This window comes from Brassica napus, chromosome C9, assembly GCF_020379485.1.
Source record: "Brassica napus cultivar Da-Ae chromosome C9, Da-Ae, whole genome shotgun sequence".
NCBI lineage: Eukaryota > Viridiplantae > Streptophyta > Magnoliopsida > Brassicales > Brassicaceae > Brassica > Brassica napus.
Window position 1 is genome coordinate 3,382,311 of NC_063452.1, and position 18,665 is coordinate 3,400,975.

An 18,665-nucleotide genomic window follows, 5' to 3' on the forward strand; every position below is an offset into this window, starting at 1 on the left:
ATAAGATCTTTTGTGTGCCCTAGATTTATGTGGATTCGATCTTTAAGTACTACAATTCGACCTCTTATTTGAGAGAGTATAAATCACTTCTTAGAGTAATTTGAGTGATATCAATATACCATTACAAAATCGTAAAAGGCAACAAATAGCAAATTAAAAAAAGAGTATTTAGGCTCCATATACATATAAAAAACCAATATTAGCTAACTACCCTAACACTATTTTAGACACTATTGACATTTTCATAATACAATATTATCCATGTCCAAACTATCACCTTCTTTCTTTCTCTCTTCTGTGTCCTCATAAATTCTTCTATCCAAACAATTTTCTTCTTTATATCATCTTCTTTCTTCTTTGTATCTCTTTTGTATCTCCTTAAAATTTCTAAATATAGTTTATAATTTTTCAATGCTAAATAAATTCTTTTTTTTTTTAACTTCTATCAGTGTAAATGAGTTTACAGTTATGTATGTTTCATTTAACACAGAGCATGGATCTAACGATAACTATCACCTCATGAGTTAGTCTACCACACCTTCTTCCTCGTTTCACTCGATCTCAACCGCCACTGTGCGTATTGGAGTGTTCATGTTCTAGTAAGGCACACAGACGTATGGATGGGGTAGTATAGTGAGAGAGAATGAAATCTCTCCAACATAGTTGAAAACGACATGAACCTAACATTTCAGTTGAGAGTATTTGTAGCTGCTATTAAAAAAATTAACTAATAAATGTTTGATTAGATGATATATATTAAGTATTGTGAGCAGATAAATGTTTGTTTAGCTGTTGCAAAACATAAATAAATAGCTGACATTGACTAATACACAGTCTCTTAGATGGTACAAAATTGGTTACCGGTCTATCTGGTCATATAACATAGTACATCCAAAATTAACAGTTACATTTTTATATAATATGTTGTCATTAGCCGGTACATTTTTGGTTAGCTGTTACAAAACATGTTATTGATTTTTAAATTGATTGGTAAGATGTTAAAAATAGCTATTATTAACTGCTATGCATTTTGTTAGATGATACATATTAGATTATCGGGTTAACTCACTCATTATCTATTCAACTAATATATTCTTAACGTTAACAATTAATGTATTATATATAAATATACAAATAAATAAATAATATCTAATATTATGGTATATAAAGTAAATAATATATTAAATTTGATTTCATTGTTTTTGTTACTTGATAAGTATGTTTTCTATTAAACAAGTTATCTACTAACATTATCTCTAATATTTTATGTAACATCTTAGCGTTAAATGTTCATTGTTACTGTATTGTGTTTACTATCTCTTCTAAAATAGTTTCAGAATATTGAATCGGTAGAATCATATAACCAATTGTAATCTATTTAGAAGGTTTTTTTTTTTGAATCCTTGATTCACTGGCATATATGGCGCATCCAACATCGCATAAGTGATGTGATGGTGATGAAAACGAGTTGTGGAGTAAAGTTAATATAAATTTGGTGATAAAATGGAGTATGCAACGATTAAAAGTGATTATGAGATTGATTACAGAGAGAGAGAGAGAGAGAGAGAGAGAGAGAGAGAGAGAGAGAGAGAGAGAGAGAGAGAGAGAGAGAGAGAGAGAGAGAGAGAGAGAGAGAGACTGGGGCAGGGACGGGAGCTGGGCAGGGGCACAATAATCATTTTGTGTGTACTTCACTACGAGATTTTTATTTTACATATCCAAGTGGTAGTTTGCTAAATTGATGATTATTAGGTATATACAACAAATTAACTCTTGAAAAAATTGCAAATTAAAAGTGTAGCTGTAGGACATGTTCTTACAGGTCATATTATGTAATTTAGATTACGATCTGCATAATCTAATAATAGAAGGGTTCAAGATTAAAAAAAAAATTAGAATATAATCTTGTTCTTCTATGTTATATTGATATACTATAGCAATCATTCTCAGAAATCTCTTTACAGATTTGGATAGGATTTCATGCAGAAACAACTTGGTGTATTTCACATTGAAGACATGTCCAACTTCTATATATAAAGTTAGTGCCGGGCAAAAAATCCGAATATGAAGAACCGAACCGAACCCGATCCGAAAAAGTAGTACCGAACCCGAACCGAAATTGATTAAATATCCGAACGAATTCAAAATTTTGGTATCTAAAGAACCGGAACCGAACCGAAGTATTCCGGGTACCCGAATATATCCGAAATTGATTTCTATACCCCCTTATATAAAAATATTTTAGATTTATTGTCTATTAAAAACATCCAAAATATATAAGATATTTTTAAATTATCCAAAATACTTGAAAATATATACAAATAGTCAAAAGTAAATGTCTAAAATAGCTAAAATATACTCAAAACACCAAAAATATTTGAAATATCTATTGATTATCTATCCAAATATTCAAACCAAATCAAATTATATATTAAATTTAGGTATTTTGACATATGTTATTTAAATTTTATGTAATATAATATTTTGTCTATAGATTTTGAGAAAATTAAAGTAAATATTGAATTTTAAAATTTTAAAAATAATTTTAATGGGTTATCCGAATCCGAACCGAACCCGCAAAGATCCGAATCCGAACCGAACCCGAACCGAAACTTAGAAATATCTGAATGTGGATGAAATCTTTGACCCTGAAAATCCAAAACCCGAATAAACCCCAAACCGAACCCGAATGGGTACCTCCACCTCTATATAAAGTAAGTGAATGAGGGATAGCCGCTCTCAGAAAACATATCATATTGTTATAGTTCTCATTTTTAATACTTTTCTTGAAATAGTTCTCGAAATGACTTCAAGATTCATCCGTTCGATTTCTTCCTCAAGGTTCTTCCCACCGATTCATCTTCACATTACATGATTGTATATGCTAATTTGACATGGATATATGCAGTTAACTATGTATATGTCTATAAATGTGATCGATGCAGGTGTGATGGGAAGAGTGAAAATGAGATGAATAACGGGGATGAAGAGAGTGGTAAATACCCTCTTGCGACTATTTTAAGTATGCGAGGAGGAGATGGACACAATAGCTACTCTACCAACTCTCTTCTTCAGGTTCTTTCGTCTTCTATATATTTCTTTTTCTGTTCTTTTTATTGTAGGACATGCATACACAAACTAATGCATCATTACATATTTATATATTATATTCTATACTCAAACTATTTAGACTTCAACATATTTTCTAAATAGCCTAAGCTCCTTTGTCATGGGTTCGAATCCTACCATGAACTAAATTGCTACTGCTTAACTAGACAAACATAGGGATCAAGTCTTAGTCTTCATTAAAAAAAAATCCAAAGCTGAACTAGTAGTCGGTGTTGTTCCACGTGATGAATTTGTTGGACCCTGGCCTAGATGCGTTCGTGGTTAAAAACACACACATTTGCTAAGTAATTTAAGTCTTTCCTTGTTTTCTGCAGAGAAGAGTTTTATCAATGACCAAGCCCATCCTGGTTAAAAACACTAAAGAAATGATGACAAACTTGGACTTTCCTAAATGCATTAAACTAGCAGATTTGGGCTGTTCTTCAGGACAAAACACGTTCACGGCCATGTCTGATATCGTTAACACAATCATTGCGTTATGTGAAGAAAGCAACAAAAACCCTCCAGAGATAGATTGTTGTCTGAACGATCTCTCTGGTAATGATTTCAACATGACATTCAAGTTCCTAACCTTCTTCAACGATAAGCTCACAAGCAAAATACCATGCTTTGTCTCTGGAGTACCTGGTTCCTTTTACTCAAGGCTCTTTCCTCGCAAGAGTCTCCATTTCGTTCATTCAAACTACAGTCTTCATTACCTCTCTAAGGTATCATAAGCACTTACTACCACTAATAATAATATAGTAACTGCTTCCTAGGTACAAAGCTTATGACAATGAATTTGTTGGCTTGTAAGGTTCCCGACAGACTTGAGAAGAACAAGATGAGTGTGTACATAACAGGTTCAAGTCTTCCAAGTGAACACAAGGCTTACCTGAATCAGTTCCAGAAAGATTTTACGGCATTTCTAAGAATGCGTTCTGAAGAAATGGTATCTAATGGACGCATGGTTCTCACATTAATCGGCAGGAAAACTCTTGATGATCCACTATACAGGGATTGTTGTCATTGGTTGACATTGTTATCCGATTCTCTCCGTGACCTAGTTTTCGAGGTAAAAAAAATCATTAGATATTTACATTTCGTTGATATTTTAATGTACACGGATGGTTAATCATGATCTATGTATAGGGTCTTGTGAGTGCATCAAAGGTGAGTTCGTTCAAGGTGCCGTTTTATGATCCTAACGGAGACGAAGTGAAAGAACTAATTAGAAATGAGGGTTCATTCATGGTAAACGACTTGGAGACACATATATTTGATCTCGGTCTTAGTAACGAAGAATATGGCTTGCAATCAGATAGAGCAAAAGCAGGGGAAAAGGAAGCTAATTGCATAAGAGCAGTGACTGAAACAATGCTTGTAGCTTACTTTGGAGATGCCATTAATATCGCTACATTGTTTGAAAAATATGCACATCATGTGTCGCAGCATTCTAGCTGCAAGAACAAAACGTCTGTCAGTCTAGTCGTTTCGCTGATTCGGAAATAAATTTTATTATGTAACCCGTGCGATGTGCCAGGCCTAAATCAATATAAATCACCACTAAAAATCCATAAAAAAAAAAAAATACCCATTTTGTTACGCCAAAAACTCCAGACTTAAATTTTAGGAAATCTTATAATCTATTAAAACAAGAGTACAAAAATGAATTCACCATGACTTTTCCCTAATAATTACATTCTCATGCCACTGATTTAATAAACTGTCGTTTTATACTATTCCTAAAACAACTAAAGAAATTCACGGCGCTTACTCTTAAATACATTGTACCTAATTCGAATGAACCAAATTAAAGTCATTCTCTCCTGCTGCATACCTTGGTTTATCTTGGTCTACATAATCAAAACCAATTGTATAAATACATAACCACTTAATTGCTTAACCACATAATTGTAAAATTATGTGGATCTCTCTGCAAAATTATTTTTACTATCCATTTTACAACTATTAACATAAAAAATTCACTACCAAATAAATAATTGTAATAAGAACATCACTAAACCAGATTATATGTGTAACATGAAGTAATAGAATTTTGAAATTTATCCGGTTTAGTATATAGTTGTAAATAGAATTTCGAAAACTTATTCTTATAAAAATAGAAAAATCATTGTATTATAAAATAAGAATTACAGATTTCCTAAAATCATTTCGAAACTGTTAACAGATCCACTAAATATTCCTAAAATCAACTGTTTCACTAAATATTCCTAAAATCATTTAACGTCTTACTAACTTAAGATAACAATCCCCTAAATTAAATTTATCACATTAATAACAAAAAAAATCTACTTGCAAATCACGCTTTAGTATATTATAGATTGTAAAAATCTTTAGTATATTCATATAATAAAGCTTGTTTTCAATTTCGTATGACATAGTCAAACCGTGAATAGCTCTGCAAATATTCCTAAAATTTAGTATATTCTTATTCTACAACTTGCAAATCACGTTTTCAAAAGATTTAGTTTAGATTTCTTTCTACCGTCAACATTCACCTAAACCAACTATATATATATATATAACCTTCATACTAAAATTGTGAACCCTATTCATTTTCAGAAAAGAGACTCAAAAATGTCAAACCATTTAAAACTGGATGGTGATCTCTAGTCATCGCTTTTTTTTTTAATGAAGAAACCGTAAGAAAAGGAGAACAAAAGGATGATTTAGTCATTGGTCTCACCTCCCACAAGAGCAGCAATGTCGTCAAGGTACTGACTCTTCCTCTCTCCAAATCCAGGAGTCTAAGCAGCAACTGTAATAGTATCACGAAGCTTTTTCCTTCCTAGAGAGTGACAACACCTTTACAACCAACTTTGGCCATTGCTTCGGCAATCATATTGCCTAGTTCGTAGTTGTTTCCAGCACTAACCGCTTCAACATCTGCGAGTTCACTATCTTTGTCGACCTGTAATCCAAAAAAAGAGTGACCCTTTAAAGCACAATGAAACAAAGCAATGACCAAGAGAATCTGACAAGAGTATCAATAAGATACCTCCTTTAACATCTTCTTAACCTAAAGTTTTTGATTTACCCATCACACTCTAAACCAAACATTTATCTGTTCAATTCACAAAGACTTAAAAATTATAAACCCTTACACATTGGGCGATGAGACCAAACTCGAACATGAACTTTTTGACCGCCTCGACCAAGCTCACAATCTTTGTTAACCAGAGCATTCGTTTCATTGTTGTAATCAGGTTCTGAAAAGAACATCACAAGCTTCCCTGAGTTGCAGAATCTGCTTTAGGAGATCAGCTGAAGTCATCTCCACTCGAACTCTCCCAAGCACTGTTAAAAGAGATATACATCAATCACACACAATTAAAGGAAACAGATACATGATTCTCTTTTACAAATACAAAAAAAAAAAATTTAACTTAAATCTCTTTTGACTGTCGAGCATATATTGGATAAGGAAGAAAAAGGCCAACCATAAACGCAGAAATAAAAGTCCATTTTCAAAGTTGGTTAAGCTAAACTCTTCTCTTTATTAACTACACAAAGTTTCAGTCTCCATTATCTGAGATCAGAAAATCAGAGATGAGAAAGTGAGAAATAATAAAATAGTACCTTCGCTTCCAGTTCCAGCAGACCAAAGGCCTTTGGAATTAAGCTGAACTCTCTATGATCTTCCCCTTTTAACTCTTCCTTTATCTTCATAAGCCGAAGATCTATCACCGATCTGTGAAAAGAAAGATGTGTATTGTTAGATTGAACCAGAAATTATAATTCAGAAAAATGATTACAAAGAAGATACTCAACAAATTACCGATTACATATATACGCAAGAGAAACATCTCACGATTAATTGTTTAAAGATTACTTATGCTCAATAAAAATGCTTAGCTGAGGTACAGGAACCTCGGCTGAGCTACCCGGCATCACGAATTTGAACCCGGCCACAGCGGATAAACATACTTTTCGTTGGGGCGCTGGACCCCTACGAGATAGTAAATTGGGAACGTGGCTGCCGAGATAACAGAGTTAAAAAAAAAAAAAAAAAAAAAAAAAAAAAAAAGCTTAGCTGTTGAGAAATCAAAGAAAAGGTTCACTGCCCCGTGAAACAACCCTAGAGAATAAAATTGTTCTGTTGGTCTTTGCGCCAAAAAAGAAAAAGAATTGATGGGCCAACTAAACTTCGTCAACTTCATATATAAATGATAAGGCCCATTTTAAAATATTTGAGTAAAATAATTGTTAAAGTATTGTCACCTAAAAAATCAGATTATGTAAATCTTCACCATAAATTAAAATATATTTTGTTTTAAAATTTAAATAGAACATCAGACTATGTAAAATAATTAATTATTAGGTATTCCTATTTTAAAATAAGATTTATTAACAAATATATACATATATATATATATATATATTAAGTGATAAAATCAAAATAGACATAATTTTTTTAAAATGATTTATATAAATTATAAAAACTTAATAGATTAAAAAATTTAATATATGAGTTATTTAATCATGTCAATATCTATCAGAAATAAGCAACCGACATAACTTACAGATATTTAAAAACATGGTCTAACATGTATAGATCAAACAACAATACCATATGAACAAGGTCACACATATACAAACATATATTAACTGAGAAGATATTACTCTTTCCGTTTCATATTAGTTGTCGTTTTACGGTTAAAATTTTGTTTCATTATAGGTAACGATGTTTTTGTTTGAAAATATGCAAAACTAAATGTTTTGTTAATCTGTGTGTATTAACCTAAAATGACAACTAAAGTGAAACAGAGGAAATACAAATTAAAATAATATCCGCGCGGACGCGCAGATCAAAGTCTAGTTCTAATGTAAAATAATATTTTGTACCAATAATATTCAAAGATATCAGTGATCTGCTCCACGCCAGACGAATAACTAACTTTTCGATTTGATTCAATCCGCACTTTTACGAATATTCGAATATTTTTTATCGGGTTCTGATCCATAATTTAAAAAAAAAAAAAATCAATACATAATAAATTTCATTATGATTTTTAAAAACTACACTTTTAAATATTTTTAATAATTAAATAATTAATTTAGTGAATAAAAAAAATTATAGAGAGATATGAAATTATATAACTTATATATAATCTGTATATACATGTACATATGTTTATATAATAGATCGGATCAGATATCCAGTTTTTAAAATATTAGTATTTGTGTTTTTGACGGATATTAAATATTAATATTTTCTTTTATTTGTAAAATAACGGATATTTAGATTTTTAGAATCAAATCAAAACGAATAACGAATCAAATCAAATTGATTTCAATATTTTATTTTCACATTATATTATTCATTTTCTGATTTATTTTATTTTCTATATATTAACTACTCTCATTTACGCTCACAGAAATCAATCACACTCGACAAATCTCTACACTGATTGGGTAAGAATGTTGTAGTGTATTTTGCAACAGCCCACCTGTTTCACTTTTATGATATCTGTCTCACCTCAATAAAAGTGACAAATTGTCGGCAATCAATCTATATTTTAAATGTCGACCAAAAAATCTATATTTTAAATGATCAAAACATGTAAGATTTTTAACGTTAAAACCCCTAACCCCAAACTAAATATTTAACAAAAAAAAATTTTAAATTAACTTTATTTAATAAATTAAAACTTAACAGATCATAATTAATATTACTACCGGTAAATTTTTAGTTTAGAAATTTCTACATTAAGTAAACATAGTTGAGGAGTTTTACGATTAAAAATTAAAAAATCAAAAAAAAATTCAAAATTTTATAATATTATCTAAAAATTAGTAACTTAAATTTTCATCCACTTCAAAAATTTATACCGAATAAAATAATGAAAATTATACTTCATCCCCTTCAAAATTTATGATGTTTAAGATAGATTTTGATGTTTCAAAATGTCTAATATTTTCATATTTGTAGATAATTTTATATTTTATCAAAAATTGTGTCGATAATGATATTTGTATAATCTATTTGTAATTAGTAGAATAATTTTAAATATGGTAGTTTTTAAATATATTTTTTAAAATAGTTTTATATTAGACTAAAATATCATACATTTTGATAGAGATGAAGTATTAGAGAGACAACAAGTAGCAAAGAAAAACAAAATATTGAAAATGTATGGCAGCTTTTTGATGGCCCCTACTATTCTGCATGATTCAGTAAAAATATATATATAACAGTTTGTAACTAGAAAATGAATTCAAGAGGCAGGTGTGATGGTGAGATTCATATCGGCGATCAAGAAAATTATTATTACCCTTTTGAGAATACTCAAAGCAGTATGAAGGGTGGAGATAGAGACAAGTCAACAGTTACTCCACCAATGATCTTCTTAATGTTCTTCCATTTGCTAGACATCTCCTTTGCGGCATACATACTAACACAAGTTCACTTCAGATATTATGTATATATAAGTTTAGGATCTGTATAATCTAATAATACAATGGTTCAATATAAAACAAAAATCAGTAGGTATATATATTCATCTTCGATAGAAATCATTCTCAGAAATCTCTAGAGATTTGGATAGGATTTTGTGTTGAAACAACTTGGTCTATTTCACATTGAAGACGACATGTCCGCCACATCCAATATATAAATTGATTGAGGGTATAGTTCTTATTTTTCAATAATTTTCTTCAAACAGTGCGCGAAATGAATTCAAGATCCACCTGTTCGATTTCTTCCTCAAGGTCCTTCTCACCAATTCATCTTCACGTTATATGATTGTATATGCTAATTTGACATAGATTATGCATTTATCTATGTATGTGTCTATACATGCGATCCATGCAGGTGTGATGGGAAGAGTGAATATGAGATGAATAAAGGCGATGAGGAGGAGAGTAGTAAATACCCTTTTGTGAGTATTTTAAGTATGAGGAGATGGACACAATATATATATACTCGCTAATAACTTGCACGTGCGCGGAGTGAAATAATTGATTAGATTATTTATTTCACGCTGTAATAAGAGATTTGTCATAGAGCTTTTTCAAAGGATGGACATTCAGATATCCGTTCGGATTCAGTTGATCTATTCGAATTTTGATTTTTAGAGTAAAATTTTTTAATATGATTCGAATATTTACAAATTTTGGTTTGAATTTGGATTGGATTTGGTTCGAATCACTGCACATTTGGTTCAGATTCGAGTTTGAGTACTTATTTTAATTATGTAATTTTTTAACAAAAATTCAAATATACTTAATCCTCAACATCTGAAAATAAAAATAATATAAAAACTTACATAAAAATAGTTCAATTTAAATATTTAGATAGAGAAAGAAAAATATTTCAGTATTTTGTACAATTTTTTTTATCTTAGATATTTTCATATTAATGAATATCTAATAGATATAAAATTTAAAATAACTAATATATTTAAGTATATAATTGTGTTTTAGATATTTTCGGTATCCAAAATATTTCAGTTTGGATCGGATTCGGTTCTGGTTATCCGAATATTAAACTTTTAGATCCATTTGAGTATTTAATCAGTTTTAGTTTGTGTTTAGTATTTACTTTCAAATCAAGTTCAGCTCGATTCTTCGGATCCAAATATTTTACCCAAACTTACTTTCTTCTGCAAATATAAATAAAAATAAATGAATGTAAAACTAATATGTTAGGCTTATTTTTCATACATAATTAATGAACCATATTATAAAAAATACCAATAAAAATGGTTGGGCATCGTGTCAATATTGTTGGACATGTTAAAAAATTGACGTAGTCTATAGCCAATAACGTATACTTTCTTATAAAAGTTTTTGGTAAATATGATAAAAACACAATACAGTCGAGTGAAATAGGTTAGAGTTGCGTCAAAAATAATGTGATCTCTTCACTCGGTACATGAATTCTGTTTTTCAATCGATTTCGCAAATTTTATTTTCTTTTAAAGCTTTTATAATTTTTGATTTTTTTTAACAATCTGATTATGTTTCTAATTATTGGTTTGATATGAAAACTCTGTAAAGAAAAACAATATTTGACTAAACTAAAGATCCAACTTTGCGTGTGGCGTTTTTCACCTAAGTTTCTTTAATTTATAACCAATCACAATTATTTGTTGCTTTCGTATGCATAAACATCAACCATGGCCAAGTTCGGCAAGATATGAAACTATCAATTTATAAAAACATTTTCATTCCGGCATTTTAGTTGATGTGAATCTTAATGATTTTGTAATTTAGTTCTTTCAACAATGATATTTTTCAGTACTTGCTCGAAGATAACTTTAACTCACTAATACAAATGTTAAAAATACAAAAACTAAAAATGAGCTGATTTAAAAAAAAAATAATGTGTGAACACATTAAATTTTCTGCGATAGAGTTAAGAAAATTAATGTATGAACACATTTATTGTTAAATGACTGTGAAACTGACATGTAAACATTCTAAAGTTAAAATGATTGTGAACCTGACAAGTGTCAATGTGTGTTTGAACACATTTATTGCAAATGCTTATCTTTTAATATATAAGACATTTACATATATGTTTCACTCAATTGAATCTAGTCTTCTACGATAAATTAAATGATAGGTTACACGACTGAGATCATCTTCTACTATATAAAGAAATCACTAGAATCTACAGCAATATAAAAGAAGCCTAAGAGATCAATGGTTCTAAGATGTTTCGGTCCTTGGTCTTTGCCATGGCAGTATTAAGGTCAGAAATGGTGTAAGAGTGGAGGACACGATCAGAAAGTGAGAGCTCAATGGTTAGTCTTCGTAAGTTCGAAACACCTGAGATAGGAGTAAGACATTAGTCTTCGAAAGTTCGAAACACCTGAGATAGGAGTAAGACATCTGACATTAGGGCTGGACATGAATACTTGTTACTTGTCTTATACCCGTTACTTGATCCGTACTCGCCTCATTTTTTCAAGTACTCGTTGTTGTCAAATAAAGTATCAAACCATTGAATTTTGCTACTTGCAAGTACAAAGTAAGTAACAAATATTACAAAAAAAGTTATGACTCGATTTGATATTACTCGTTATTTGTTTTATGACTGAAAAAATGATAACTAAACCATAAAAACCAAAGTCCTAAACAAATATTTCTTTGTTGTAAGAAGTAAACAATTCATATCAAAATATATGTATTAAGTTCCATTATTCTTTTTTATATTAGGTGGAAATATTTTATACCTTCGTATTTTTACCAAGGCGAGTAAATAAAACAAATTTTCATAACCTTCTCTCATAGAATATTATCTATCAAAAAAATTTTAGAAACTTGGAAATATATCCAAATAATTAATAAATATTTGTAACTAACAAGTAATCGAACAAGAAAAGTAACTTGCAAGTAACATATTTTTTGACAAGTCAAATATAAGTCTAAAAATTTATTACTCGTTCAAGCCAAGCCAAGTATCAAGTATACATAAAAAAAACAAGTACAGCTATACCATCCCTTGTAGTTTATCCCCGTAGAGCTGATAAATGAGCCTTTTAGTTTAAACTGTTGAGACTTGCGAGGTTGAGACACATCGTTGTGGAGTAACCAACCACCAAGACCCATTTGTAATCAGACTTTGAATTTTAACACAAAATATAAAGGACAAAACTGTCTTTTCAGTGGAATACTCTCTGTTTTTTTCCTCTCAGGCGAAAACAGAGCTACAAGACAATAATAGTAGACACATAGCAGCTTGTTCTTCCTCCTTTAGACTCCGCCTTCGTTTCTTCAAAGCCACGCTACCATGTGATGATAATAACGACGTGTTTATCTTCTTGTAGGCTTTGTGGGTATGAATAACACGAATACCCAATAACTCGGTTCGTCTCTGTCTCATGAATCTTATCCCACATGCATTGCAAAGAGACTGTGACTTCCATCACAAAAAAAAAAACTTAAGTATACTTCCTGAATTATCCATTTTTTTGCTTAAATATCAAATAAAATTATAAGTATAGTAATTGAAGGTAGAAGAAGAGACCTTGGGACCAGATGGTCCACCTCTCCACATTGGTGTCTTGGTCGTCTTGCAATCACTGCAACACCTAACTGTCTCCTTCTCTCCTTCCATTTCCCTGGTTAAATTTAGAAGAGCAACATTGACAGGTTAAGACAATGAACAAGATCATAGCTCTCTTATGGATCAATTAAATCAAAAGAACCAACCTTTGTGGGGAAGGGCCTGATCACTATAATAAACCCTAGAGGAATAATATGGAGAAGATGTGGGAAGATTGCTTTTCTTTTCTGGTTTGAGTTAGTCATCAAGAAAGGCTTGAAGATCTCCTTAAAAACTCTTTCATACTAGGGTGACTGTGGTAAGAAGACAAAAATGCACTTGGCTGCTCTTTTGATCAATAATGATTATGGCTTTCTGGTAGATTGATGACATAATACAAAACATCTGCCAAATCATGGTCGGGTCACGGGTGAAAACTGAAAAGCCAAGTGGTGTACGCACGAGCAGGATCTGTGGGATTGTTTTTAATAATTGTGTGTGTGTTAGAACAGAAAGTAGAAGAAACCACAGATTATGCAAATGTGTTCACATGAAGACAGAACACAGAAAAAGTAATGAAGCAAAAGAGCCACAAATGTTTTCATTTGACTATACACGTTTTGTGATTAGGAAGCCAATAGCTTCTAAAGCAAAAGTACACATATTATAAAGGGAAACAAAAGGCAATACAATAGTCCGTCCAAACTTAATAGATTATTCTAGTTAAGTTATAGCCAAGTGAAATCAACTTTTTATTTAGATAAGTAAGTGGAGATTTGATTTGAAAGTTGATTATGTTATGAAAGCTCATAGAATTGGTTGATTTGATATTATCTTATGATGCTGTTTATTTTTATACTTGTTTGAGTAGTCTTACATACAAAACGTGAAATAGTGAAAGTTACATATTTTTTTCTGCATATCCAAAAGGATAGCGATTCTACTTCTACACACTGTTGCCTTGTGGGAGGATACTCTGAAACATTCTTTGAACACCAATTTGATGTAGGCATAAAACAAGTCAACTACAAAATTCTTGCTGTAATGTTTGTATAAGACTCAAATAAAATATAAGAACTTCTTTTCTTATTGCTTAAAAAACTCACTCAAAACTTAAGCTCTCTAAATCTCACACAACACACACAATGCCCTTTACTCGGCATTGATATATATAAGACTTCTCTTATCCTAATCCTAATTACATACACATAAGTTTAGATAACTCCTAAATTAACATTGATCCTTATCTCTAAAGATCCTACACTTATTAGGATTAGGATAACTTGTCTCTCGAGCTTTGTTCAAGCTTACTTCAACAGTCTCCCCCTTAAGCTTGAACTCTTCATCCTTCAACTCTTGAACTCCAATGAAGTCTCTTATCTCTCTGTATTTGATTCTTCCCAAAGCCTTGGTCAAAATGTCTGCCTTCTGTTTGCTTCCAGGTACATGCTCAACTTCAATCAGCTCCTTCTCAACACACTCTCTTATGAAATGGTATCTTGAATGTATATGCTTACTACGTCCATGAAATATTGGATTCCTTGAGAGAGCTATGGCCGATTGATTGTCTATCCTTATGACCGTTCGACTGTAGGAGGCTCCAATGATCTCGCAGAGAAGATCCTGCAACCAGATTGCTTGTCTTGCCGCCTCTGTTCCCGCCATGAACTCAGCTTCACGCGAAGACAACGCCACAGTATCCTGTTCCTGTTTCTGAGAACACCATGTTATCGGACTTTTACCAAGGTAAAAGATGTGACCAGTTGTGCTTCTACCATCATCAGGATCCATGTTGTAACTGCTGTCACTGTAACCAACCAACTTCGTTGTCTCCTTCGATCGCTCAAAAGTTAGACCAAAGGAAGTAGTGCCCTTCAGATAACGTAGACATTGCTTCGCTGCACTTCCATGAGACTCTTTTGGACTCACCATATACCTACTCAACACTCTAATGCAGTAAGAAAAATCAGGTCTAGTGTGTAGTAGATACCGAAAGCATCCGATGATCCTCCTATAGCTTGTCGCATCAATATATTTCTCGTTCTCGAACTTGGCTAGCTTAAGTCTAGCATCCATCGGTATCTGAACAGGGTTGCAGTGATCCATTCCAGCTTCTTCTAAGATCCTCTGAGCATATCATTTCTGGCACAGAGTTATACCGTCCTTATGTTGCTTAACTTCAATACCAAGATAATACGTTAGTTTACCCAAATCACTCATCTCAAACCTCATGGCCATCTCCCTTTTGAACCCTCCGATCATCTCTAAGCTCGTACCAGTAACAAAAAGGTCATCGACATAGACCGCAACAACAAGAAGCTTCCCACTTACACACTTTCGATACACAGACGGCTCTTTCAAACACCTTTGAAAGTCGAGTTCCAACAAACACTTGTTCAACTTATGGTTCCATGCTCTGGGCGCCTGCTTAAGGCCGTACAACGCCTTCTTCAACTTGTAAACCTTATTCTCGCTTCCTTCTACAACAAAACCTTCTGGCTGAGAAACATATAATGTCTCCTTTAGTTCTCCGTGCAAGAACGCTGTCTTGACATCGAGATGATGAATTTCCCAACCATTTGAGGCAGCTAGATTGATCAACACGCGAACCATCTCAATTCGAGGCACATGCGCGAAAACCTCTTCAAAATCTATCCCATATTGTTGTACGTACCCTTTAGCGACCAGACGAGCCTTGTACTTGTTGATACTTCCATCCGCATTGCGCTTGATTTTGAAAATCCACTTCAAGCCTATCGGTTTCACTCCTGGTGGAAGATCAACGAGGCTCCAAGTATCGAGCTTTGTGATAGATCGTATTTCCTCTTCGCAGGCGAGAATTCACTCCTTAAGTTCCCTTGCTTCTTGGAAGTTTCGCGGTAATCTTCGAGATATTACGGCTTAGAACTCTGTCTCTCTGACCTCCTGAGTGGTTGTTGACCCGTGATTTTTTCTTCTTCACTGTCATCTTCGTTGTCTTCTTCTTCCTCATCATGTTCAGTTTTACGAGCTTTGTCATCTTTGTCTTGCTCTGTTTTATTTTGCTCTGTCTCCTGCAATCCATGGTTCCCAAAACTTCCAAGTGAAACACTAAAGCTTCCGACTTGACCCTTGTCTGCACCATCATGCTTCTAGTTCCAGCCTTTTGTCTCGTCGAACACCACATCTCTACTCACCACTACTCTCTGAGTCTGTGGGTCCAGCAAACGGTAGGCTTTAGAGCCTGGTTCTGTCCCAAGATGAACTAACAGGCGTGACCTCTCGTCCAGTTTCTTTAGTAGTTTCTTCTCTATCTTCGCGTATCCAATACACCCGAAAGTTCTCAGGTGAGAGAGATTAGGCTTCACACCACGAAATGCCTCATAAGGTGTCCTATCGTTGAGGGCTCGTGTGGCTATTCGGTTCAGGAGGTAAGTGGAATGTCGAACACCTTCTCCCCATAGATAATTAGGAAACGACATGTGCTTCATACAGCTTCTCGTCATCTCCATCAATGTCCGGTTTCGTCTCTCCACAACCCCATTATGTTGGGGACTGTAAGGGGCTGTAAAATGTCGTTTGATACCTGAAGAATCACAAAACTCATTAAACTCTATTGAGGTAAACTCTCCTCCTCTGTCGGTTCTAAAAGTTTGGATTTTTGTCTTCGCTTCTTGCTCCACTAAGTTTTTGAATGCTTTGAATTTATTCAACGCATCACTTTTCTCCTTCATCAGAGCAGTCCACATATACCTCGAACAATCATCGATCAGCACCAATATGTACCTATTGCCTGCACTGGTACTTGGAGTTATGGGACCACATAAGTCACCATGTATGAGCTCTAGTAACTCAGAAGCTCTGTAGGACGTAGCCTGAGGAAAAGACTGCCTTGCCTGCTTCCCAAGTAAACAAGAACCACACACGCTCTTCTCTACGTTTATGGATGGTATCCCAACTACAAGACCTTGCTGTATCATTGACTTCATCGTCTCATGATTGACATGCCCTAGCCTCGCATGCCATCGACTAGATTCACTCGTGGTGGTTGTAAGTAGGCTCATTATCTCTCTAATCCTCATGCGCACTTTATACAACCGATTTTTTCCCCTGACAGCCTTCGCAATTAGTTTCCCGTCTCGATCGTGCATTACGAGAAGATCATCCTTCATTCTTACGTCGCACCCGGACTCTGTAGCCTGTCCCAAAGAGATAATGTTACTCCTAAGGTCAGGTATGAAATATACGTCCATGATCTTTCTCGGTTCACCGTTTCTATCAATGAACTCAATAGTTCCTTTTCCTTTTATATTGATATGTGAGTCATCTCCAAACCTGACTTTCCCTGTAACAGTCTCGTCTATGCTCGCAAAATACCTCTTGTCTCCACTCATGTGATTGCTGGCACCGTTTTCAAGGTACCAGACATTGTCTTCCCCAGTATTAGCTTCGTATTTTCTTGGAACTACCTTCTCCTCATTTAAATATACGACCTCGTGAAGCATCATTTCGTCTGCTTCCTGAGTTTTGTCAGCCTCCGCTTCCATTGTCTTTTGAAGCTTTAGTAGACGATCGGGACAATCTGTCACATAGTGCCCAACTTTGTCGCAACGATAACAGGTGACTTTAGATGGATCTCCACGGTTATAATATCTTCCTCTTCCTCGTTCCCTGTTATTGTAGTACCTTCCGCCGCGACCTCTGCCTCTGTTCTCACCGTTGAAACCACGGTTTGATTGTGGTTCCTCGTTTGCATACATTAGTTTGCCCTGATCTTCTTGAACCTCTTCTTCTTCAGCAACACGTTCTTCATACGCCTTTAAACGTCCTACTATATCTTCAAAACTCGTCGTCTTAAGATCCAGTACTTGTTCCAAGGATGCCACGATATGAATGTATTTCTTCCGAGGGAGACACTTGAGGAACTTCTTAACCATCTTTACTTCTTCGATTTCTTCTCCTAAGGCAGCAGATTTCGATGATATCTCAGATAACTTGCTCGTAAAGTCATCTATGGTCTCTGCGTCTTTCATCTTGAGGCGATCAAAATCGGCCATTAGTGTCTGCAATCGGGCTTCCTTCACTCTTTCTGCTCCCACATATCTAGCCCTTATTGCATCCCAAACCTTCTTCGCCGTTCCTAATTCTCCAACTTGCAGAGTTAATGTCTCAGGTATGGACTGAAAAAGCAACGCCATTGCAGCATTGTTCCTGTCGTCTTTCTCTATTTTAGTTTCCACGATTCCCAGACTTTATGTACCCTAAGCAAGACCCTCATCCTCATAGCCCACACGGTATAGTTTGTTGCGTTCAATATGGGGCACTTGATGGACGAGGTTCCTCCGTCTTTCACCTTCGATGTTGTAGCTACCACGAGATCTCCCATTGTATCAAAAACTCAAGCTCTGATACCAAATCTTGCTGTAATGTTTGTATAAGACTCAAAGAAAATATAAGAACTTCTTTTCTTATTGCTTAAGAAACTCACTCAAAACTTAAGCTCTCTAAATCTCACACAACACACACAATGCCCTTTACTCGGCATTGATATATATAAGAC

General features: G+C 33.7%; 2 protein-coding genes and 1 long non-coding RNA gene across 8 annotated transcripts; 1 reads left to right on the forward strand and 2 right to left on the reverse strand.

Annotated features, from left to right (window-relative positions):
• The first annotated feature begins 2,560 nt into the window (after nucleotides 1-2,560).
• LOC106436482 (salicylate/benzoate carboxyl methyltransferase-like) lies at nucleotides 2,561-4,674 on the forward strand. Its single transcript, XM_013877445.3, has 5 exons — nucleotides 2,561-2,841; nucleotides 2,946-3,075; nucleotides 3,444-3,836; nucleotides 3,926-4,183; nucleotides 4,261-4,674. Exons 1-5 carry the CDS (start codon nucleotides 2,723-2,725, stop codon nucleotides 4,618-4,620), a joined length of 1,260 nt encoding a protein of 419 aa, XP_013732899.2. The 5' UTR covers nucleotides 2,561-2,722; the 3' UTR covers nucleotides 4,621-4,674.
• LOC106440342 lies at nucleotides 3,415-6,897 on the reverse strand. 4 transcript variants are annotated; one of them, XR_007329216.1, is made up of 7 exons: nucleotides 6,712-6,897; nucleotides 6,237-6,429; nucleotides 5,819-6,043; nucleotides 4,903-4,964; nucleotides 4,501-4,568; nucleotides 4,087-4,171; nucleotides 3,415-4,003 (listed from the first exon to the last, which is right to left on the reverse strand). It is a non-coding gene; the product is annotated as an uncharacterized LOC106440342 (long non-coding RNA). The 4 variants fall into 4 exon arrangements; XR_001287661.3 differs by lacking the exon at nucleotides 4,903-4,964; XR_007329215.1 differs by having other exon boundaries at nucleotides 3,415-4,171.
• Nucleotides 6,898-12,501: 5,604 nt separating this feature from the next.
• On the reverse strand, nucleotides 12,502-18,637 carry LOC106444440 (GATA transcription factor 23). Of its 3 annotated transcripts, none has more exons than XM_013885910.3 (3): nucleotides 13,294-16,246; nucleotides 13,109-13,202; nucleotides 12,502-12,994 (listed from the first exon to the last, which is right to left on the reverse strand). In XM_013885910.3, exons 2-3 carry the CDS (start codon nucleotides 13,196-13,198, stop codon nucleotides 12,773-12,775), a joined length of 312 nt encoding a protein of 103 aa, XP_013741364.1. In that variant the 5' UTR covers nucleotides 13,199-13,202; nucleotides 13,294-16,246; the 3' UTR covers nucleotides 12,502-12,772. The 3 variants fall into 3 exon arrangements, with proteins under 3 accessions (XP_013741364.1, XP_048625675.1, XP_048625676.1); XM_048769718.1 differs by having other exon boundaries at nucleotides 12,779-13,000; nucleotides 13,294-18,637; XM_048769719.1 differs by having other exon boundaries at nucleotides 12,779-13,000; nucleotides 13,294-16,248.
• Nucleotides 18,638-18,665: the final 28 nt, after the last annotated feature.

Excerpts from the sequence above, each read along its gene's own strand:
- LOC106436482 (XM_013877445.3), top strand. The coding sequence starts at position 2,723 with ATGAGGGATAGCCGCTCTCAGAAAACATATCATATTGTTATAGTTCTC. Across the intron at positions 3,076-3,443 it reads CTACCAACTCTCTTCTTCAG|AGAAGAGTTTTATCAATGAC; the intron begins GTTCTTTCGTCT and ends TGTTTTCTGCAG. Across the intron at positions 4,184-4,260 it reads TCCGTGACCTAGTTTTCGAG|GGTCTTGTGAGTGCATCAAA; the intron begins GTAAAAAAAATC and ends ATCTATGTATAG.
- LOC106444440 (XM_048769718.1), bottom strand. The coding sequence starts at position 18,303 with ATGGCGTTGCTTTTTCAGTCCATACCTGAGACATTAACTCTGCAAGTT.